Source organism: Mus caroli, unplaced genomic scaffold (assembly GCF_978045245.1).
Source record: "Mus caroli unplaced genomic scaffold, Mus_caroli_1 scaffold_12, whole genome shotgun sequence".
NCBI lineage: Eukaryota > Metazoa > Chordata > Mammalia > Rodentia > Muridae > Mus > Mus caroli.
This window is the reverse complement of record NW_028227267.1, coordinates 47622323-47642233: the sequence shown is the minus strand read 5'-3', so window position 1 is coordinate 47642233 and position 19911 is coordinate 47622323. Positions and strand designations below refer to the sequence as shown.

Genomic DNA, 19911 nt, shown 5'->3' with positions numbered 1-19911 from the left:
GAAGAGCACGGGGTGGCCCTAGAGGCGGCGTCCGGTACAGCCGATCCAGCGAAGATTTCTGGGGGAGAGCAATAGAGACGCAGCTTGAGCTAGAAGGGCTGGAGCGGAGGCAAATAAGGAGACCCGTAGATTGAGTGGCTAGAGAGGTCGGAGGTAAGTGGCTGTAGAAATCGGGAGGACCCGGAACCCAGACGCCTCGGGACCATGACTTACGCTTATCTCTTCAAGTACATCATCATCGGAGACACAGGTAACCCTCCGACGGACCGCCTTCGGGGTTGGGGCGGGGATCCTACCTCCAAAATCGGCTTGGGGGCGGGGCGGGGTGAGCGGAGTTGCGCGGAGGGGGCGGGGCGAGGTCCGGGGGCGGGGCTCTGCCCCTGCCTTAGACCCTGTGCCCGGCTTGGGAGCCTGCGGCTTCCCGGGTGACGTGCGTCTAGTGAACACTGTTCTTTCGCAGGTGTGGGGAAGTCATGTCTCCTCCTTCAGTTTACCGACAAGCGGTTCCAGCCCGTGCACGACCTCACAATAGGTAAGCTTATCCCCTCGTTCCAGAACAGCTAAAAGCTAGCTGCCAGAACTGCTAAAGGAGAAAGTTAACAGTCTCAGTATTCTAAATAAAAAGTTACTTCTCGCTACCTTAGTCTGAAGCCATGGTATATGAAAAATGATAAAAGCTGGTAAGTGGAGGATAAATGATTGAAAGGTAACTTTAGCCGGGCGTGGTGGCGCACGCCTTTAATCCCAGCACTTGGGAGGCAGAGGCAGGCGGATTTCTGAGTTCGAGGCCAGCCTGGTCTACAAAGTGAGTTCCAGGACAGCCAGGGCTACACAGAGAAACCCTGTCTCGAAAAACCAAAAAAAAAAAAAAAAAAAAAAGAAAGGTAACTTTAGAGATGGATGTAAGATACTAGTTGCCGCAGGATTTTTTTTCTTCAAATGCAACTTGTATGTTTATGGAAAAATCCCACGGAAACGTGACTGCTTATTAAACATCTCATCAGTATTTTGTTATTAAATACCAGCTTCACATGTTTTTCAAAGTGCACACCAACATAGGATTCTTTTAAGTCTGGAGAGGTAAAAGCCAATGTACGGACATTGCAGTTCTTCCTGCACGGACACCTCCTCTAACCTCTTCACCTTCTATTCTTTTAGAAGCAAATAGCCTCAGATTCACTATATAACCCACACTGAACACAAACTCCCAGAGATCCTCCTGCATTAGACTCCCCCCGCTCCCCTCGGGACAGGGTTTCTCTGTGTAGCCCTGGATGTCCTGGAACTCACTCTGTCTACCAGGCTGGCCTCAAAAATCAGAAATCCGCCTGCCTCTGCCTCCCAAGTGCTGGGATTAAAGGCGTGGGACAGACAGCCGGGCGTGGTGGCGCACGCCTTTAATCCCAGCACTCGGGAGGCAGAGGCAGGCGGATTTCTGAGTTCGAGGCCAGCCTGGTCTACAAAGTGAGTGCCAGGACAGCCAGGGCTACACAGAGAAACCCTGTCTCGAAAAACCAAAAAAAAAATAAAGGCGTGGGACACCACTCCCAGCCTCACGGGCTTTCTTAATAAATTTGTTTTTGCGCAGAGACCGGCTTTGAACTTCCTGGGTAACCTGACCATGATTTTGACTTGATCTTCCTAAATGCTGTGATTAGATATGCACCACTATACTCAGCCTGTTTAGTTTCTTACTCATTAAAATTACATTCATATTGTTCTGAGAGAAAAAAAAATTGACAGTGATTTTTTTTTTCCAAAAAAATATCTTTTTGATTTTTGTTAAGGTAATAGGTATTCAGAACAGGTATTTCATATAGCACCTTAAAGTAAAAATATTTATATAGAGAATATGAATTCCTCATGCTGTGTACAAAATACTATTTTGAAAATAGGAAAGGGGATGAATTGTCTGCTTATGTTGCAGTGGGGTTTTTTGTTTTTTTGAAATATTGTCCTTGAAAGAGATGAATTTTGCCTTGAAATAGTAAAGTGCCAAAAGCTCTATCAGTTCGTCAGCTTCCATACTGCTTTAAGAGAGGCTATTACCAATGTACTCTGGGGATTATTGGTGATTGGAGGTATTTTGTCCTTGAAGACCTGTTCCTTAGGCAGCTTCTTTAATTGTAAGTGAAAACAGTTTTAGAATTGTAGTTTAAGAAGTGCTGCTTCATACACAGAACTAGTCAGTATTCCAAGACACGTCACGAAATGCTTTCAATGGGCTGGAGAGCTGACTCAGCAGTTAAGAGCACCGACTGCTCTCCCAAGAACAAGGGCTCAATTCCCAGCACCCATCATCCTCTGTCACTCAAGTTCCTTTGGGTTCTTCTGGCCTCCACAGGTACCAGCCACATATGTCACACATACTTAACATGCAGGCAAAACACATTTATAAAATTAAATAAGTCTTAAAAAATACTTTCAAACAATTCAGAAGTTCTTTGAGCCTGACAGTGGTGGCACATGACTTTAATCCCAGCACTCGGGAGGCAGAGAGGCAGGTGGATTTCTGAGTTTGAAGCCAGCCTGGTCTACAGAATGAGTTCCAGGACAGCCAGGGCTACACAGAGAAACCCTGTCTCGAAAAACCAAAAACCAACCAACCAACCAAGCAAACAAAGAAATTCTTTGAAAAAAATTGCAGAATTAAATATTACCTAGTCAGATTTCAGTGTAAGCTAACATTCCTAAGTATTTATTCATCTCTTTTAGTTTTATTTGTCCTAGAATTGTTATGTTCATTTTCTAGAAATTTTTTTCTATGAATTGTAGCTTTGCAGTTTATTTTATGAAAAACTTTCCTGTAGTGGCTATTTTTTTTTTTTTTTTTTGAGACAAGAGTTTTTCTGTATAGCCCTAGCTGTCCTAGAACTTGCTTTGTAGCAAGTACACATTCTTCAGATGTTATTTGCAAATCGTTACAGTAACTGCAGTGCCACTTTTGTTAAGGCTAATTCTTAAGAAGATCTAGGGCTGGTGAGATGGCTCAGTGGGTAAGAGCACCCGACTGCTCTTCCGAAGGTCCAGAGTTCAATTCCCAGCAACCACATGGTGGCTCACAACCATCTGTAACAAGATCTGGCGCCCTCTTCTGGAGTGTCTGAAGACAACTACAGTGTACTTACATATAATAAATAAATAAATCTTAAAAAAAAAAAAAAAAAAAAAAAGAAGATCTAGATAGAGTCTCCATCATTATAAGGCCTTAAAACAAATCAACTGGTTATATAATAAATCAAACTTAGTTTATTACTAGAATTTATAAAACCAGATCTAGGGAAAGAACTAACTCTGGCAACACATATGTGGGTTTTTCCCCCTCAGATCTTAAAAAAAAATTTTTTTTTGTATATATGTGTGTTTGTATTTGCACATGTGTGTACAGGTGCCTACAAGGGCTAGAGATCGTTGACCCCTCTGCAGCAGGAGTTACAGGTAGTTGTGAGCCACTGGACAAGGGTGTTGGGAATCAAACTCCGTTCTGCTCCAAGACCAAGTGCTCTCAACCACTGACCATATCTCCAGCCCCCAGGCCCCTATGGTCTTAATATAGCAAGTGTCATCCTGACTATAAAATCAAAACAGTGAGACTACGTGTATTTATTTTATCTGAATTAGCTTTGTTCCCTTATCTACATCTGAGTTATTCTTAAGTCATTATCACTTAGAATCCACTTGTTTCTTTTTCATGAAAGGGATTAAACCTAGTGAGTTATGTTCTAAGCAGTTACACTATCGCTGAGTTATACCTCTAGCTGTAGGGTAACCTCAGGCCAACCCTGAACTTGCTCTGTAAGTAATGATGACCTTGAACTTCTGATCCTAGGGCTCCTACTGCCTTTACCTCGTGAGACCTGGAATTACATCACTGCCATGCCCAGTTAAGGGGTTCTGGGGCATGGGTGTGGACGTGCACGTGCATGAGTGTGCAGGTGCCCATAGGGCCCAGAACAGGGTATTGGAGTCCTTGAAGTTGGGGTTACAGGCAGTTATGAACTATCTGATAAGGGTGTTAGAGACCCAATTCCAGTCCAAGAAGCACATACATGCTTTGCTTTAGTGCTGAGCCATCTCTCTAGTCCTGTGTCCAGTTTTATGTAGTTCTGGGGATTGAATCCAGAGCTAGGCAAGTCCTGTATCAAGTGAGCTACATGTCCAGTTTTTGGGTTTTTAATTCTAGACAAGAAACTAAAAGGAACACAAATTCAATTGGAGCAATAACCACTATTGGGCTGAATGTCAGTGAGTGACGACAAAGGACTCGTCATTATAACACTGGGGAAAAGTATGAGGCTCTAGATGGACGTGTATGTGTTCATTACAGTCATATTCATTCTCTTGACTTTCACCGACAGGTGTGGAGTTTGGAGCACGTATGGTCAACATCGATGGAAAACAAATCAAACTGCAAATCTGGGATACGGTAAGAGGGGGCAAAACAGTTTAGTACCAGACCGAGGCCCAGTTATAACCGTAAAAGCTAATGCAGCCTTGTGGAATGCTAGACACCTGTAGTTTTAAAACTGTAGGATGAGGCAAAAAGCCCAAGAAAGGTAAAGCCAAGAGGGAATACATACTGAGATATTCAGGTCAAAAACAAAGCATCATACCTTTTTTATTTGAAATGATTTGACTCTCAGGTGGAGGATGTTTAAGACCAGCCTGGTCTACAAAGTGAGTTCCAGGACAGCCCATGCTATACAGAGAAACCCAGTCTTGAAAAAACATAGCAAACTAAAAAAGACTCAACTAATACAGTAAAAAAAAAACTTATAAAAGTTTATGTAGACAAAAGTGACCATCCTCTTACATAAGGCCCTTTTCTGTGTCACATTGTTGATGTTCTGCCAGAAGAACCCACTGTTAATGATTCAGTGTGTATTCTTTCAGACTTCTGTGCACTGAAATCCCTAAAGAATAGAATTTGTCAGCCAGGCAGTGGTGGCACATGCCTTTAATCCCAGAACTGGGGAGGCAGAGGCAGACATATATCTGTGGTTTTTTTCTTCTTTTTTTTTTGTAGGCCAGATTAGCCTACAAAGTGAGTTCCAGGCCAGCCAGGCTATAGAGTAAGACCTGTCTAGATTAAGTAAAATGAATAAATAAATAGGTAGATATAGATGGATAGATAGGTAGGTAGGTAGATAGGTAGGTAGATGGGTAGATATGTAGACAGACAGATGCAAGTTAATGGTAGAGGTTTTTGTTGTTGTTGTTGCTATTGTTGTTAATTTAAATAATGTATGTATTGCCTGTATGTTTGACAGTAAGTGCATGTGACCTGGTGCAAGTGGAAGTCAGTTTTGTGCAGTGGTTCTCTTTCCATCTTTTAAAGAAAGGTTCCCAAGGACCAAGCTCAGGTTGTCAGGTTTGCATGACAAGTTCTTTGCTTACCGAGACATCTTGCCAGCCCAAGATTTTTGTCTTCATTAATATTAATATGTATAGAATTGTGACAAGAGTCGACATAGCTGTGTTGTTTATATAGTAGTTTTGATATTTTGGAGACGTTTTCTATCAGTAAATACAGATTTGACTCACTCGTTTTAACAACTGCATAGTCACGGAATGTACGTACCATATATTTATTTTAGCCGGCCTCCATTGCATTGATGGACATTAGTTTTGTTTTTAGTTTTCAACCATTGTACAGCTTCTTTAAACATTTCTAATTTATTACAATTTCATACAAATGTTTGAGAATTTCTGTGGACTATTTGCCCAGAGATGAGAACTGAAGGTAAAAGTTGTCTGTGTTGTAAATTTTAATCAATGAAGTTTGGCACGATGTAGTGAAGCTTTGCCTAATCTCAATATATTGCTTTTGTGTGCGATATTTCATGGCCATGTTGCTGGCTTTTTCTTGTTGTGCTTAAGTGCTGACATGAGCAATGGTGGGATCATGAAGAAAGTTTAGAGATGTGGCTGTATGAGTCTGTGGATAGGATCCTTAAGACCTGGATGGCAAGCCTGGTAAGGGGATGCATGCCATCCCAGCGCTCAGGAGACAGGCAGGTGGGTCCCTGCAAGTTCAGGGTCAGCCTGGTCTACATAGATTTCTAAGCCAGTCAAGACAGTGAGAGGTTTCTCAAAAAAACAAAAACAAAAAAAACCTCTGTAACCCCCCCTAAAAAAATACTAAGCAAAAAAACCCCATCAGCTACAAAAGACCAACAACAGAACCAGTATCTGACTTATAGCTGATATTTCAAACTGTGTATCTTACTCTCACGTGGGAGAAATTACAAAGCTTCATTGAATTCCATGTTCAACTTGGTGTGGTGGCTTGCCTACCCCCATGCCTTAGTGATTGTCTGTTGTGTGAGCAGACATTAGGACTAAGACTACTCTTATGAAAGAAACTTAATTAGGGGCTTCCTTACAGTTTGGGGGGTTATTCAGTGATCATCATGGCAGGAAGCAGACCGACATGACACTGGAGCTGAGAGCTTTACATCTTGATCTGCAGGCCAAAACATTCAAGCCCTAGTGACACATTTCCTCCATCAAGGCCATACCCCTAGACCTTCCCAAACAGTCCTACTTAACTGAGGCCAAGCGGTTGAACAAATGAGCCTGGGAGGGGGGCATTCTCATTCAAACAGCCCATAGGTCAGGGCTTAAAAGGCAGAGGGAGGAGCAATGTGAATTCAAGGCTGGCCTGAGCTTCACCTCGAGGCTACAGAATTGTACAAAATGAAACCAAACAAGAAAACTCCATGTTAGCTATTTGCTGCTTTAGACATTTTTTTAGCTGACGCAAGGACAAGGACGCTTGAGATTGATACGATCTTACTTAAGTTGAACTAGACAGTCTTTCCAGCCAGCACACTGGCTCCAAAGTGCTCATGAACATGGCTGACAGGAAAACATGGAGTATTTTTAAACAAAATCTCAGTGTTGTGCTTTTACCAGTGAAGAGCTCAGGGGCTCAGGGTGAAAACCTGCTTAGCTCAGAGAGGCAGGGGAAGCGTCCACGTGACCTTCTCCTCAGCCCAGGGCCCTCTGTCAAAAAACTTTCTTCAAACTGAATGTCCCTCCTTTCCACTTCCTGTGCATCTTGCTCTTCGTCCCCGACTCCCTCTTACTCTCTGTGGTTATTTCTTAATAATCCTTTGTTCACTCCCTGTCAACTGTTTAAATCTTGTTTACAATATTCACGCAGAAAGCTCTTGGATTAAAGGTGTGTGCTAAGGCTGAGCCACACCGCAACTAAAAACAGGTTTTTCCAGTAAACAACACAATTTCTTTCGGTTCATAAGGTGGTCAAATACCCTGTAACAATAGAGATTTGATGTTAAGAAGTTTCCTGGTTGTCAGCTGGAAGCCATCTTATGTCTGTCTTTCTGAATGTTATAACCACCCCCCCTCGACTTCCCACCCTTGCCTAGATTTTTTTGGGAACTATCTCACTGAGTAGCTTAGGCTGGCTAGGCAGTCTCCTTTTTTCTGTCTCAGCTTCTTAAGTACTGGGATACCAGTGTCATCTCACCCCATAAGGAGGATGGAGGAGATGTTAGAGTAGAGCAGAAAAGAACAAAAAGTAAGAAGTAAAAGCAGAATCAGGACCCCAGAAGAGCTGGGTGTGCTATGACAGAGCAGATATAAAGTTCTACAGAGTTCTTAGTGGACAAAGGTGCTTTTCAAACCTTAAACATGTTTCTAGAACTACCAGAATTACTAATTTCTAGAGATGTCCAGAATTTCTAGTAATTGTAGAACTATCAGGACCCTAACGGGCTAAGGAGTTGTATGACGCCAACAGAGGTGGGTGGGGGTGGGAGTGGGGGTGGGGGAGATAAAGTCACTGTACATTAGTCACATTTATATCCCAGTTTAGAGGTTTCTGTGCTATGACGCACTAAGGCCCTGCATTTACATTACAGCTCTGTTGTGTGCTTTTTGGTCAGTTATTGAACTTGCCCCTTTAAGCTTTTTAATTTTTCCATTCTTGAAGGAGAATAATATTAGTCTACTTTAGGGCCACTAAGAGAATTAAATGAGACAATATATGTGATTGTCTCTTATGGTTCATGATCCACTGCTAGGGGAAAAAAATTAGTTTAAAGTGTAATTGTAGAGGCTGGAGAGATGGCTCGGTGCTTATGAGCACTTGTTCCTCTTACGGAGGACCTGTGTTTGATCCCCAGGACCCATATGGTGGCTCATGACCATCCATTTCTTCAGTTCCAGGGGATCCAATGCTACCTTCTGAGTGCCTTAGGTACCAGACATACACATGGTGTTCATCAAGCATGCAGGCAAAACACTCATGCGCATGAGATAAAATTCAAACAAGCATTGTGATGTTACTGTAGTGTCGGCGCTCTTACCAGTTGGTGTTATACTATAAAAACCCATTTATGTTCCCATGTGGCTATTGTAGTTTTCCTGGCTATAGAATAAGGATGAGTTTCGTTTCCTGGGTTTTATGAGGAGAAATTACTCCAAAAATGTGAAAACTTTTCTAACAGGATGATTAAACACACAAAGTATTTTGTGGCTTTCTGTTTTGTTTTTGTTTTTGTTGTTTTGTTTTGTTTTCAGACAGGGTCTTCCTCTGTAACCCAGGCTGGTGTCAAACTTGGAGTTCTTTGGCTTCAGTGTCCTGTGTACCAGGATGCTAGATGAGTACTAGTGGTAGAAGCTGGCACCAGCATACCAGGCTGTGACTCTGTGTGTGTGTGTGTGTGTGTGTGTGTGTGTGTGTGTGTGTGTGTGTGTGTGTGAGGTGCCCACATAGGCCACAAAAGTGCATTGGATCCCATGGACCTGGAGTTACACGCATTTGTGAAGTGCCCAGTGTCGGTACTAGGGTTTGATCGTCCATCCTCTGGTAGAGCAGTAAGCACTCATAACACCTGAGCCATCTTATCAGCCCCGTGTTTTTATTTAAATAACACCCGGGGTTCCATTAAACAAAAATAAAATAAAGGAACTATTATGTTAAGAAAACAAAAGTAGAGACTAGAGAGATGGCTCAGTGGTTAAGAGCACTGACTGCTCATCCAGAGGTCCTGAGTTCAAATCCCAGCAAACACATGGTGGCTCATGACCTTCTGTAATGGGATCTGATGCCCTCTTCTGGTGTGTGTGAAGATAGCTACAATGTACTTGTATAAATAAAAAAAAAAATCTTAGCCGGGCGTGGTGGCGCACGCCTTTAATCCCAGCACTCGGGAGGCAGAGGCAGGCGGATTTCTGAGTTCGAGGCCAGCCTGGTCTACAAAGTGAGTGCCAGGACAGCCAGGGCTACACAGAGAAACCCTGTCTCGAAAAAACCAAAAAAAAAAAAAAAATCTTTAAAAAGAGAGGAAGAAAGAATAAGAGAAAGAAAGAATAAAAGAAAGAGGATCTAGTGTATGGGGGAATCAATTGCTCAGTTATACATAAAGCAATATTTTGGTTCCATCAGAAATGAGATAAGATTGTGAACAAATTTCTTTTTCATCTTTCTTTCTTTCTTTCTTTTTTTTTTTTCTTTTTCTTCTTTTGGTTTTTCAAGACAAGTTTCTCTGTGTAGTCCTGGCTCTCTTGGAACTCATTCTGTACACCAACCTGGCCTCAAACTCAGAGATGTGCCTGCCTCTGCCTCCTGAGTGCTGGGATTAAAGTGTGCACCACCACCACCTGGCTGAACAAGATTCTTTTAGGGAGAACTATTTTAGGTCCTGGACTAGAATTTCCTATTCTATTTTTTACTATTCCTTATTTTTACTTCCCACCATAGGATTTCAGCAAGGAATGTCCAGATATTCTTGCTGTTACCAGAGAAATGCCAGGGGTTCCTCAGCATAAGCTTGCTTATATCTGGTTTTCCACATTGTTGTTTTGGAATGCACCTTCCATTGGATAGGGTATTGGCATTCTGAAATAATTTTCCTTTTTTACAGATAAATAAGAATAGAAAAAATAATGTAGTGTATTTGGTATCATATTTGGGGATAAGTTTCCAGCCCTGTTTCCCATTTTAGGGGTATTGGGAAATAAATGTGTATGAAGGTTGTAGGTATCATGTTATTGGCATTGGGTGTCTGGGACCTAAGGATCATGAAGATCTAACAGTCTGATGCACCATCTCATGAGAAGTAGTAATTGACCCACTTGAACTCTCAGTCATGTTCTTACTGAAAACTAGTCTACCTGTGCTCCTCCCTGGACAGGCACTTTCTTTTCCTTAGATGAGGATGATAATGATGGTGATGATGGTGGTGGTGGTGGTGGTGGTGGTGGTGATGATTTTTTTTAATTCTAGCACAAGTTCTTTCTTTAGTTAAATTCTTTGTTTTAGGGTGGCATGTGAGCAAGTCACTTCTCTGGAAATAACCTAGTTTTACTGGGATTTTTTGTTGCCATGTTGATGGTAAAGGCTGGGCAAGAGTCCTTCCGTTCTATCACCCGTTCCTACTACAGGGGAGCAGCTGGAGCCCTGCTGGTGTATGACATCACGAGGTGAGCTGGCTGGCACGTGGGAGGGTTCTTGCTCGACTTCCCTGAAGCTGTCCTCTGCCAGGGACACGGAGTAGGGCAGCTGCTTCTTTGCACACATGTAACCGCCCTTTCTCATGCATTTGGAGCAACTGTGGCTCTTTGAACCCGGCTCCTGACCAGTATTCTAAATTGTTGTGCTGCAGACGCGAAACCTTCAACCACCTGACCTCATGGTTAGAGGACGCCCGCCAGCACTCCAGCTCCAACATGGTTATAATGCTGATTGGGAATAAGAGGTAAAGTCTGTCTTTATAAAGGCTGCTTACCAGGAGGCAGCGAACTTCCTCTGTACACACGGAGTTTCTTTTCTTTCTGTTCTGGTTTGTTTAGTTTTGGAGACCAGGTCTCTCCGAAGTAGCCTTGGAGGGCCTGGAACTCACTTTGTAGGCCAGGCTAGCCTAGAACATGCTGCCATCCTCCTGTCTCTACCTCTCAAAGGTTGGAATTGTAGACATGTGCCATCTAATTGCCACTGAATTTCTTTTTCTTTTTTCGAGACAGGGTTTCTCTGTGTAGCCTTGGCTGTCCTGGAACTCACTCTGTAGACCAGGCCAGCCTCGATCTCAAAAATCTGCCTGCCTCTGCCTCCCAAGTGCTGGGATTAAAGGCGTGCGCCATCACTGCCCGGTAACATTGAATTTCTTAACACCCACTTCCTTAATATATCAAGAAAATGTTAGTGTGGTAAGATATATATAAAATTTACAATTTTAAATACTTCCTAGAGTATTCTGTAGGCCTAAACAGAATGGTTCTGCAAACCTCACCATTATCCATCTTAACAACTTTTCATTTCCTCAGACTTTAGAACCATTGAATTCTGTCCTCTATCCTGCCCTCAGGGTCTTTCTCAGCTTCTCTCTCTCTCTCTCTCTCTCTCTCTCCCTCCCTCCTCTTTCTTGCTGTCGTTGTTTTTGGAACAGGGCCTTGTGTAGCTCAGGCTGGCCTTGGTCTCCCCACCCAGCCTCACTAGAGCACTGGGTTACAGGAGTGCACCTCCACATTCCAGCCCTTACATACTTTCCTTATAAATCCCTCATGTGAGCAGAGTTGTGTGACACTCGTGCTGTTATGAGAGCTTAGCTTACTTTATCTGGCACCGTGTCTCAGAGCGTGTCCATGTTGCAGCATGTTTTAAGACTTGCCTTTTCAGGATTGTGGTGTGCACTGTCACCACATTTCATTCTTGTCTCTATGTGGACGCTCGGGCTGCTGCCAGTTTGTAGCTACAGTGACTGATATTGTCATGAACACGGGAATAAAGCCATGTCTGTTCCGTTCTTGCCTTCGAGTTCCTTTGACTACATCAGCAGCAGGGTTACCGGATCACATGAACACTGTGTGTTTCATTTTTGAGGAACCACTGCAGTGTTTTGCACTGCAACAATAAGGACCATTGCTGCGCTCCTCCCAGCAGTTCACAAGGGCTCCACTTTACAGTTTTGGCAACACTTTGTAGTTCTAGTTTTCAGAAAAAAAAAAATGTATTTATAGGACAAAAGAAAGTCCTGGCTTAGATTTAATGCAGTGGTACATATCTGCACTGTGGGGCAGAGGTAGGAGGTTCACAAGTTTGAGACTAGCCTGGGTTATCTAGTGAGTTCTAAGCCAGATTGCCCTATATATGAAAACCCTGTCAGGGTCAGTGAGAGGGTTTGGTGAGTAGAGGGGCCTGCCACCAACCATGACAACCTGAGTTCAGTCCCTCGGCCCTGCATGATAAAAGCAGAGAACTGGCTGCCAAGGGTTGTCCTATGATCTCCACATGTACGCCATGACACAGATGACATGCATGTGTGGAGGGAGGGAGGGAGAGAGAGAAAGAGAGAGAGAGAAACACATAATTTAATCCTATCACTTGGGGGCAGAAGCAGGCAGATTTCTGAGTTTAAGGCCAGCCTGGTCTACAGAGTGAGTTCCAGGACAGCCAGGGCTACACAGAGAAACCCTGTCTAAAAAAAAAAAAAAAAAAAAAAAAAAATCAAATCATTAAGCCAGACATCACCATGTAATCCCAAGAGTTGGGAGGTGGAGGCAGATGGATCAGGGTTTTAAAGCCATCTTTGGATACATAGAGAGATGGGGGTTAGCCTGGGCTAGATGAACCCAAAACCAGGCTGGAGAGATGGCTCATGGGGTGAAGATTTCTTTATCCTCTTCCTGAGGATCTCAGTTCTGTCCCAGCATCCTTGCCAGATGAGTCACCATCGCCTGATCTCCACCCTCTTCTGGCTTCTTTGTGGGTATCCACACAAGTGGCATACATAAACAAATACATACACATACTTTTTAGAAACACCTTAAAGATGAAATAATTAGAGCTGAGTAACATAGTGTGGGTTGTTGAGATAGTTCAGTAGGTAATGGCGCTTGCTGCCAAGCTTGGTGACATAAAGTTTGACCTGGAACATATATAGTAGAGAGAACCAACCTTGCCACATGTTGCCTTTTAACCTCTACATATATGCCAAGACACACATATACTCACACAGGTAACACATACACATACAACAAACAAAACAAGTAAATAATTAATCAATAAAATGTATTGAAACTATCAGGCGGGGGGGGGGCGACTATCAGGCTTCTTTGGACACAGTCTCGGGTGTTGCAGGCTTGAACACACTAGCTGAGGGTAGCCTGGGTCTTCTAATCCTTCTGCTTTTATCTTCTAAGTGCTAGGATTATTAAGGGCAAGCTCCACACACCTGGTCCTGAGACTCTGGTCCTGAGACTGAAGCCCGTTCTTTGTGAGTGTTAGTCAAGCTGAGATTAAAGGCATGCTCCACCACACCTGGCGTGGGACATTTTAATGATTGATGGGGGAGGGCCCAGTCCTTTGTGGATGGTCCTAGGTTCTATAACACAGCAGTCTGAAGAAGCCCTGAGGAGCAAGCCAGTAAGCCTCACCCTTCCATGGCCTGTGCATGAGCTCCTGCCTCCAGGCTCCTGCCTTGTTTAAGGGGCCCTAACTTCCTTCGATGGACTGTGATGTGGAAGCTTAAGTGGGGCTGGAGAGATGATGGGTCAGCGGTTGAGAGCACTGATTGCTCTTCCTAAGGTCCTGAGTAAAACTCCCAGCAACCACATGGTGGTTCACAACCTTCTGTAAGAGATCTGATGCCCTCTTCTGGTGTCTGAAGACAGCCACAGTGTACTCATACATGAAATAAATAAATAAACCTTTCTTCCCCAAATTGCTTTTGGTCATAGTATTTCATCACAGCATAGTAACTCTGACACACTAAACACAATAAACAACAACACAATAAACAACAACACAATAAACAACAACAACTGCTGCTGCTGCTGATACACTACTTTCTTCCTCTTTCTTCTAAATGATTGAAAGGCTAGAATCTTCTGTGCAGGGGTTCCCAGTACTCAGGAGGTAGAGGCAGGTGGATCCCTGAGTGTGAAGTCAACTTAGTGTATAGTGTAAGTTCCAGGACAGCCAGGTCTATACAAAGAGACTAACTCAACAAAACAAAACAAAACAAAACACAAAAATCCCACTTGAAAATAAAAGCCAGGGAGCTGGAGAGATGGTTTAGTGGCTAAATGCACTGGCTGCTCTTCCAGAGATCCTGAGTTCAGTTTCCAGCAACCACATGGTGGCTCACAACCATCTGTAATGGGATCTGATGCCCTCTTCAGGTATGTCTAAAGAGATCGACAGTGTACTCATATATATTAAATAATTTTTTTTTTTTTTTTTTTTTGGGTTTTGGCTTTTCTAGACAAGGTTTCTCTATGTAGCCCTGGCTGTCCTGGAACTCACTCTGTAGACCAGGCTGGCATCAAACTCAGAAATCCACCTGCCCCTGCCTCCCAAGTGCTGGGATTAAAGGCATGCACCACCACTGCCTGGCTAATAAATAAGTCTTTTTTTTTTTTCTTAAGATTTATTTATTTATTATATGTAAGTACACTGTAGCTGTCTTCAGACACACCACAAGAGGGAGTCAGATCTTGTTACGGATGGTCGTGAGCCACCATGTGGTTGCTGGGATTTGAACTAAGGACCTTTGGAAGAGCAGTCGGGTGCTCTTACCTGCTGAGCCATCTCACCAGCCCCAATAAATAAGTCTTAAAAGAAAAGAAAGGGCAGGTAAATCTTATGGTTTTCACCGTTTTGTTTTGTTTTTGTAAATTCTCTTTTGTATAGCTTCACCCCAGTACCCCCTCTGTAGAGCTCTCAGTCCCCACCACCACCACTCCATCCACTCCTCTGCTTCTCTTCAGAGTGCAGGTCTCCTGTGGATATCCACTAAGCTTGCCATATCCAGCTAAAAGACTAAGACAAGAGAGTGTCATGTAGGATCTACGTTTCAAGGACCAATTGGCTGTTTTAAACTTGTGAGATCCTTTTAGAACTATGGTTACGGCCTTCTCTTGAACCTTTAAAGTTTCTTCCCTAATTAATCTCTTACAGTGATCTAGAATCTCGAAGGGATGTGAAGAGAGAGGAAGGAGAGGCCTTTGCTCGTGAGCACGGCCTTATATTCATGGAAACATCGGCCAAGACAGCCTGCAATGTTGAAGAGGTATTGTTACAGAAGTGGGGAGTGTCTCAGAGGTGACGCTGTTCCTGTCCTGCTCTGTAGAACCAAGAATGTATTGTGGTCAAAGTGAACCTCCTGAGGGAATTGTCCCATTCTCTTTCACCCCAATTCCAAGGTTTTACCTTTGCCTTGGATAAAATTAGTTGGTACATATGGATTAGACCCCACTGTTATTTACACATCACTTTACTTGGGAATCTGACAAAACTATCCTCAGTGTGATAGCAGGTGTTGACTGTATTGTCCGGCTGAGTGTGTTTGTTTGATTTGCATGGTTGCTAACAATGACCTAGGAGTATCAGCCTCTGTAACCATAGGATCCCCCCTTTCTAACGGTACTCAGTGTGTTTCATTGTGGTGGTGGGTTTGTTTCTTCACATATGGTTATGCTCTGTAGCTCAGTCGACCCCAGAACTTGCTGTGTAGGGCAAGCTGGCCTCAAACTTGCAATACTCCTGCTTTAGTCCCTGGAGTATTGGGACGGCAGGTATGCATCACCATATCTATTCAATGGCTTCTATAAGTACATTTGTAGAAATAACTTTGTGGGGGGCATGGGGAGGGGCTGTTGACACAGGGTTTCTCTGTGTAGCCCTGGCTGTCCTGGAACTCAACTCTGTAGACCAGACTGGCCTTGAACTCAGAGATCCACCTGCCTCTACCTCCCCTGTACTGAGGTTAAAGGGGTAGACCACCACCACCTGGCTGAGATTATCTTTTTTGGGTTGTTTTTTGTTGTTGCTGTTGTTGTTTTTATTATGGATTTTACTATGTAACCTTGGTTGGACTGTAGACCAGGCTGGTCTTGAACTCAGAGAGCCACTCACCTCTACCTCCCTAGTGCTGGGATTAAAGGCATGTTCCACCACCATTTCTAGCTGGAATTCTCTGTATCGCTCCCTTCTACTGTTTATTAATTATTCTCAGGTTTTATTTAGTCAGTTTGAGATAGAGTGTTTCTGGGTAGCCCTGGCTGGTCTGGAATTCACTGTGTAGACCAGGCTGGCCTCAGGCCTGTGATCTCCTTACCTCTGCCTCCTCAGTGTTGAGGTCACAGGATTGGGACTACCACATCCAGATTCTTAATTCACCTTAGGAATCCAATTAAAAATATTTGTATTTCGGGCTGGCGAGATGGCTCAGCGGGTAAGAGCACTGACTGCTCTTCTGAAGGTCCTGAGTTCAACTCCCAGCAACCACATGGTGGCTCACAACCAACCGTAATGAAATCTGACGTCTTCTTCTGGTGGGTCTGTAGACAGCAACAGTCAACAGTGTATTTAATCTATAGTAATAAATCTTTAAAAACATATCATCTCTCTATGTAAATTTAAGACTGATAAATGATTTCTGTCTCCTCCAGGCCTACATTAATACAGCCAAAGAAATATACAGGAAGATCCAGCAAGGTTTATTTGATGTCCACAATGAGGTGAGAAAAGCCTGGGGTTAGAACCGGCAGCTATTTGATAGATGTTCTCTAGAATGTCAGCGTTCCTGCCTGATGCCACACTGATCACAGGTGTTTTTTAAGTGCGGGTATCTAAGAACCCACATTACCTTCTGTTTTCTCTCAGTCTGAACCCCATACATATTGTTGAAAGAGATATGTCAGTGGTTTACAGACTTACATAATATGAGCGTTTTTTTCCTTGACCTCAGTTTTTTACTATTATAGAATGAGAGAGAGAGAGAGAGAGAGAGAGAGAGAGGATTTTTAATTTCTTAGGAGACAAAACAAAGAATCATATGCTAATTTGTTTGCCACTTCTACTCGCTTGCTTTGCTTACTCTTTAAAAAAAAGAATTTTTTTCTTATGTATGTTGTATGTGATGAGCATGTATGTGATGAGCATGTATGTGATGAGCATGTTTACATATGTGTTGGCAAAAATGTGGGTGTTCATCTGGAGGCAACAGGTGTCTTTTATCACTGTTCACCTTACACACTGAGGCAGGTTTGCTCTGGGGACTCCCTGTATCTTTGCTTCCAAGGACTGGGATTGTAGGTGAGCTGCCATGCCCGTCTGGCTCCTGTCTGGTTTCTAGGTATCTAATTGTGGTTGTCATGCTTATGTGGCAAGTATTTCCCCTGCCGAGCACCCCCTCTGTCACACCTGAATTCTATAGACAGCTATGAAATCTGTGTGCAGCAGTCACCTTGAAACAAGCCAACTCCACCCTCACCAACTGGTTCTCCTCATAACCAGTCATCTCACTCTTTCAACAGTTTGGCTAGAGGACACAATTCTTAGAATTTAACTAAAGGGTTCTCCTGTATCTCTGTCCTTCCTTCGAATTCTCTTCAGCTCTGATGCAGGAATTGCTGCCTTTCTCCTTTACAGGCAAATGGCATCAAGATTGGGCCCCAGCAGTCAATTACCTCCTCAGTAGGACCGTGCTCGCCTCAGCAGAGCGCTTCTGACATAGGGCCTGACTCTGGCTGCTGCTGAACACCAGGCCTGAGTGAGCGCTTTGTCTTTCCTCTCCAGGAGCAGCTTCAGGTCAGCCAGCGCCACGAAGGAGTTCCTCGTTGCTTAGGCTGAGACAGCCTCTTTTCAGTGTGCGATGTTTCACCCTTCCACTTAAAACATGAGGAGAAATTTGGGCCCTTTCCGACCTGTCCTCCTTTAGGGACATGAGCATTCCGCGTAGATTACGGCTCTTTCACCCTCTAGTTTCTAAAATGTTAGAATCAAAGTTGATTGTCACAGTAGTTAAAAGGCAAACAACTTGCTGTCAACATCTATTTGCTAGGTGTTATGGCACATACCCATAATTCCAGCACTCAGGACTTTTGGCAAAAGGATTGCCAGGAGTTTTGGAGTCAGTCTGGGCTACATAAGTTTCCCTAGGCCATCTGTCTAAAAAAGCCAAAAAGGAAAGAGAGAAAGGAATAAATACACATGTCTGTTCCTCACCCAATTTTTAGTAGCTAAGGTGAAGGATATTCTGATGTAACATTTAGAATTAAGGATCTGAGTAGCCTTTGGATATAGATCTATACATAGTGATTTCATTGCGTGTGTTTCCTTGCCTTGGAAACCTGCGTGTCATATGATAAGAGTTCCTATAGAAGCTGAGTGCCTCTGCACTGTCTCGTTGCCAGTTCCTTTTTATTTATTGTGTGTGTACAACCTTGCGCATCATTCCTTAGGAGCCCTGCACTTGGGCCCCACATCTCTAGAGTGCCATGCTTAGGCAAGGCTTGCTGCCTTTTTTATTGCTAGTTCTTTTCCTTAACTACAGAACGTAGAGAGCAGTGGAGTGGGTACCGGACCTGTCGCCACACACCCATACCTAAGAAAACATAAGTTGTTCATTTTGCTTAAAGGACCAGTTCTAGCATTACATTTTCTTTTACCAAATTGTTCTCTCTACTGTTACACACACACACACACACACACACACACACACACACACACACACATAGGCACACATGCGAGCCCGTGCACATGCCCTGGAGATTAAGCTAGGTTCTTAAACATGCTAGGTAAGTGCTGAACCTGAGCTGTGCCCTCAGGAGCCTTCTCTTATACTTTTTGTTTTGAGACGAGTTGCTGAGGCTGGCCTTGAACTTTCAGGCCTTAAACTTGGGATCCTGAGGCTTCAGACTCCCAGGTGGCTGTGCATTCTCTCTAACCAGCTCTATTAGAAGTTTCCTCTTAATCAAGCTAATTGGTTACTGAAATGACATATTTATCCCAACTTCTGTACCTTTGCACAAATTCTACCCTCTGATCCTCCACTACCATCATACTGACACTCTGTTCCTTTAGGAAACCCTCACTGACTGACCTAGGGAGCCCTCCGCAGTTGTTAACACAGTACTTCTTAGCATTCCTATGTTATCCATATGTATATTTATTTGTATGTGTTTCACGTTATAAATGTTTTGTAGTGAACCCAGGGTGGGTGAGGGAGAAGCATCTGTCTCACATAGGCTGTAAGCTCTCTGAGAGCAGGCCCCTGTCATCCCAGTCCATCCCACCATTCCCTTACTGTACTCTGTGCAACTCACCATCTGGAATTAAGTGACATGCTTTAAAACTTAAGACTTGAGAAGAAACAAAAGGCCTTAGAGTCATCTCTATGTAATTGTATCCTGGTTTCCCCATCTCCTTATCCTGATTTCTCATTGCTCTTCTGTCCTGCCTCACTGTAACTGTCTCCATTCTGTGCAGCCTACAGTAAGAATGCCTGCTACCAAGACTCATATACATAGGAACTTTTTTACCCGTTCCGTAGACTCTGTAACTGTCAGCCCAGTTTGCCTCTGCTGACTCCTGGCATCACCTCCTGGGACACTTGCTGTCTTTTTTACTTGTCTCATTTTCTTTCACAGCACTGAGGTCTCACCAAATTTTCTAATTTTTATTGTTAATGACCGTTTTACTATTAAATATATGCATGATCCAAGCTACTTTTATTTCATGTGTCATTTCTGATTATACCCTGAGTGTAAATGGATACCATCCTCCTAGAATATTGCATCAAAGATAATTCCTTCTTAGAATTGATTTTATTCTGAATTCTGTTCCTTATAGTAGCAGTAAAGTTAACATTGTACCATAGGAAATGAGAAGGCATCTGGGCATTGAGCTGATTATGCTTCTGGTCTTTGAATTTTAACCCGACCTCATTCCACAAAGGTTTAGTGGTTGTTGAATTTATATTCAGCCTGGTTTTGTTTTGTTTTGTTTTGTTTTAACCAGGCACAAAACTGAGTATATAATTTAGTACTTTCCATTTTTCCTTCATCCCTCCCTCTTTTCTTTTCTCTCTTCCTTTCTTTTTAAGTCTGGTGAGGTAGCTCAGGCTATCCTAGAACTCCTGATCTTCCCGTGTTAGC

General features: G+C 43.3%; 1 protein-coding gene across 1 annotated transcript; it reads left to right on the top strand.

Annotated features, from left to right (window-relative positions):
- The first annotated feature begins 51 nt into the window (after positions 1–51).
- On the top strand, positions 52–19482 carry Rab2b (RAB2B, member RAS oncogene family). The gene is made up of 8 exons (XM_021181947.2): positions 52–250; positions 461–532; positions 4359–4426; positions 10373–10455; positions 10638–10730; positions 14930–15041; positions 16423–16491; positions 17405–19482. The coding sequence occupies exons 1-8, from the start codon at positions 205–207 to the stop codon at positions 17510–17512; spliced, it is 651 nt and encodes a 216-aa protein (XP_021037606.1). The 5' UTR covers positions 52–204; the 3' UTR covers positions 17513–19482.
- Positions 19483–19911: the final 429 nt, after the last annotated feature.

Excerpts from the sequence above, each read along its gene's own strand:
- Rab2b (XM_021181947.2), top strand. The coding sequence starts at position 205 with ATGACTTACGCTTATCTCTTCAAGTACATCATCATCGGAGACACAG. Across the intron at positions 533-4,358 it reads CGTGCACGACCTCACAATAG|GTGTGGAGTTTGGAGCACGT; the intron begins GTAAGCTTATCC and ends TTTCACCGACAG. Across the intron at positions 10,731-14,929 it reads ATGCTGATTGGGAATAAGAG|TGATCTAGAATCTCGAAGGG; the intron begins GTAAAGTCTGTC and ends AATCTCTTACAG.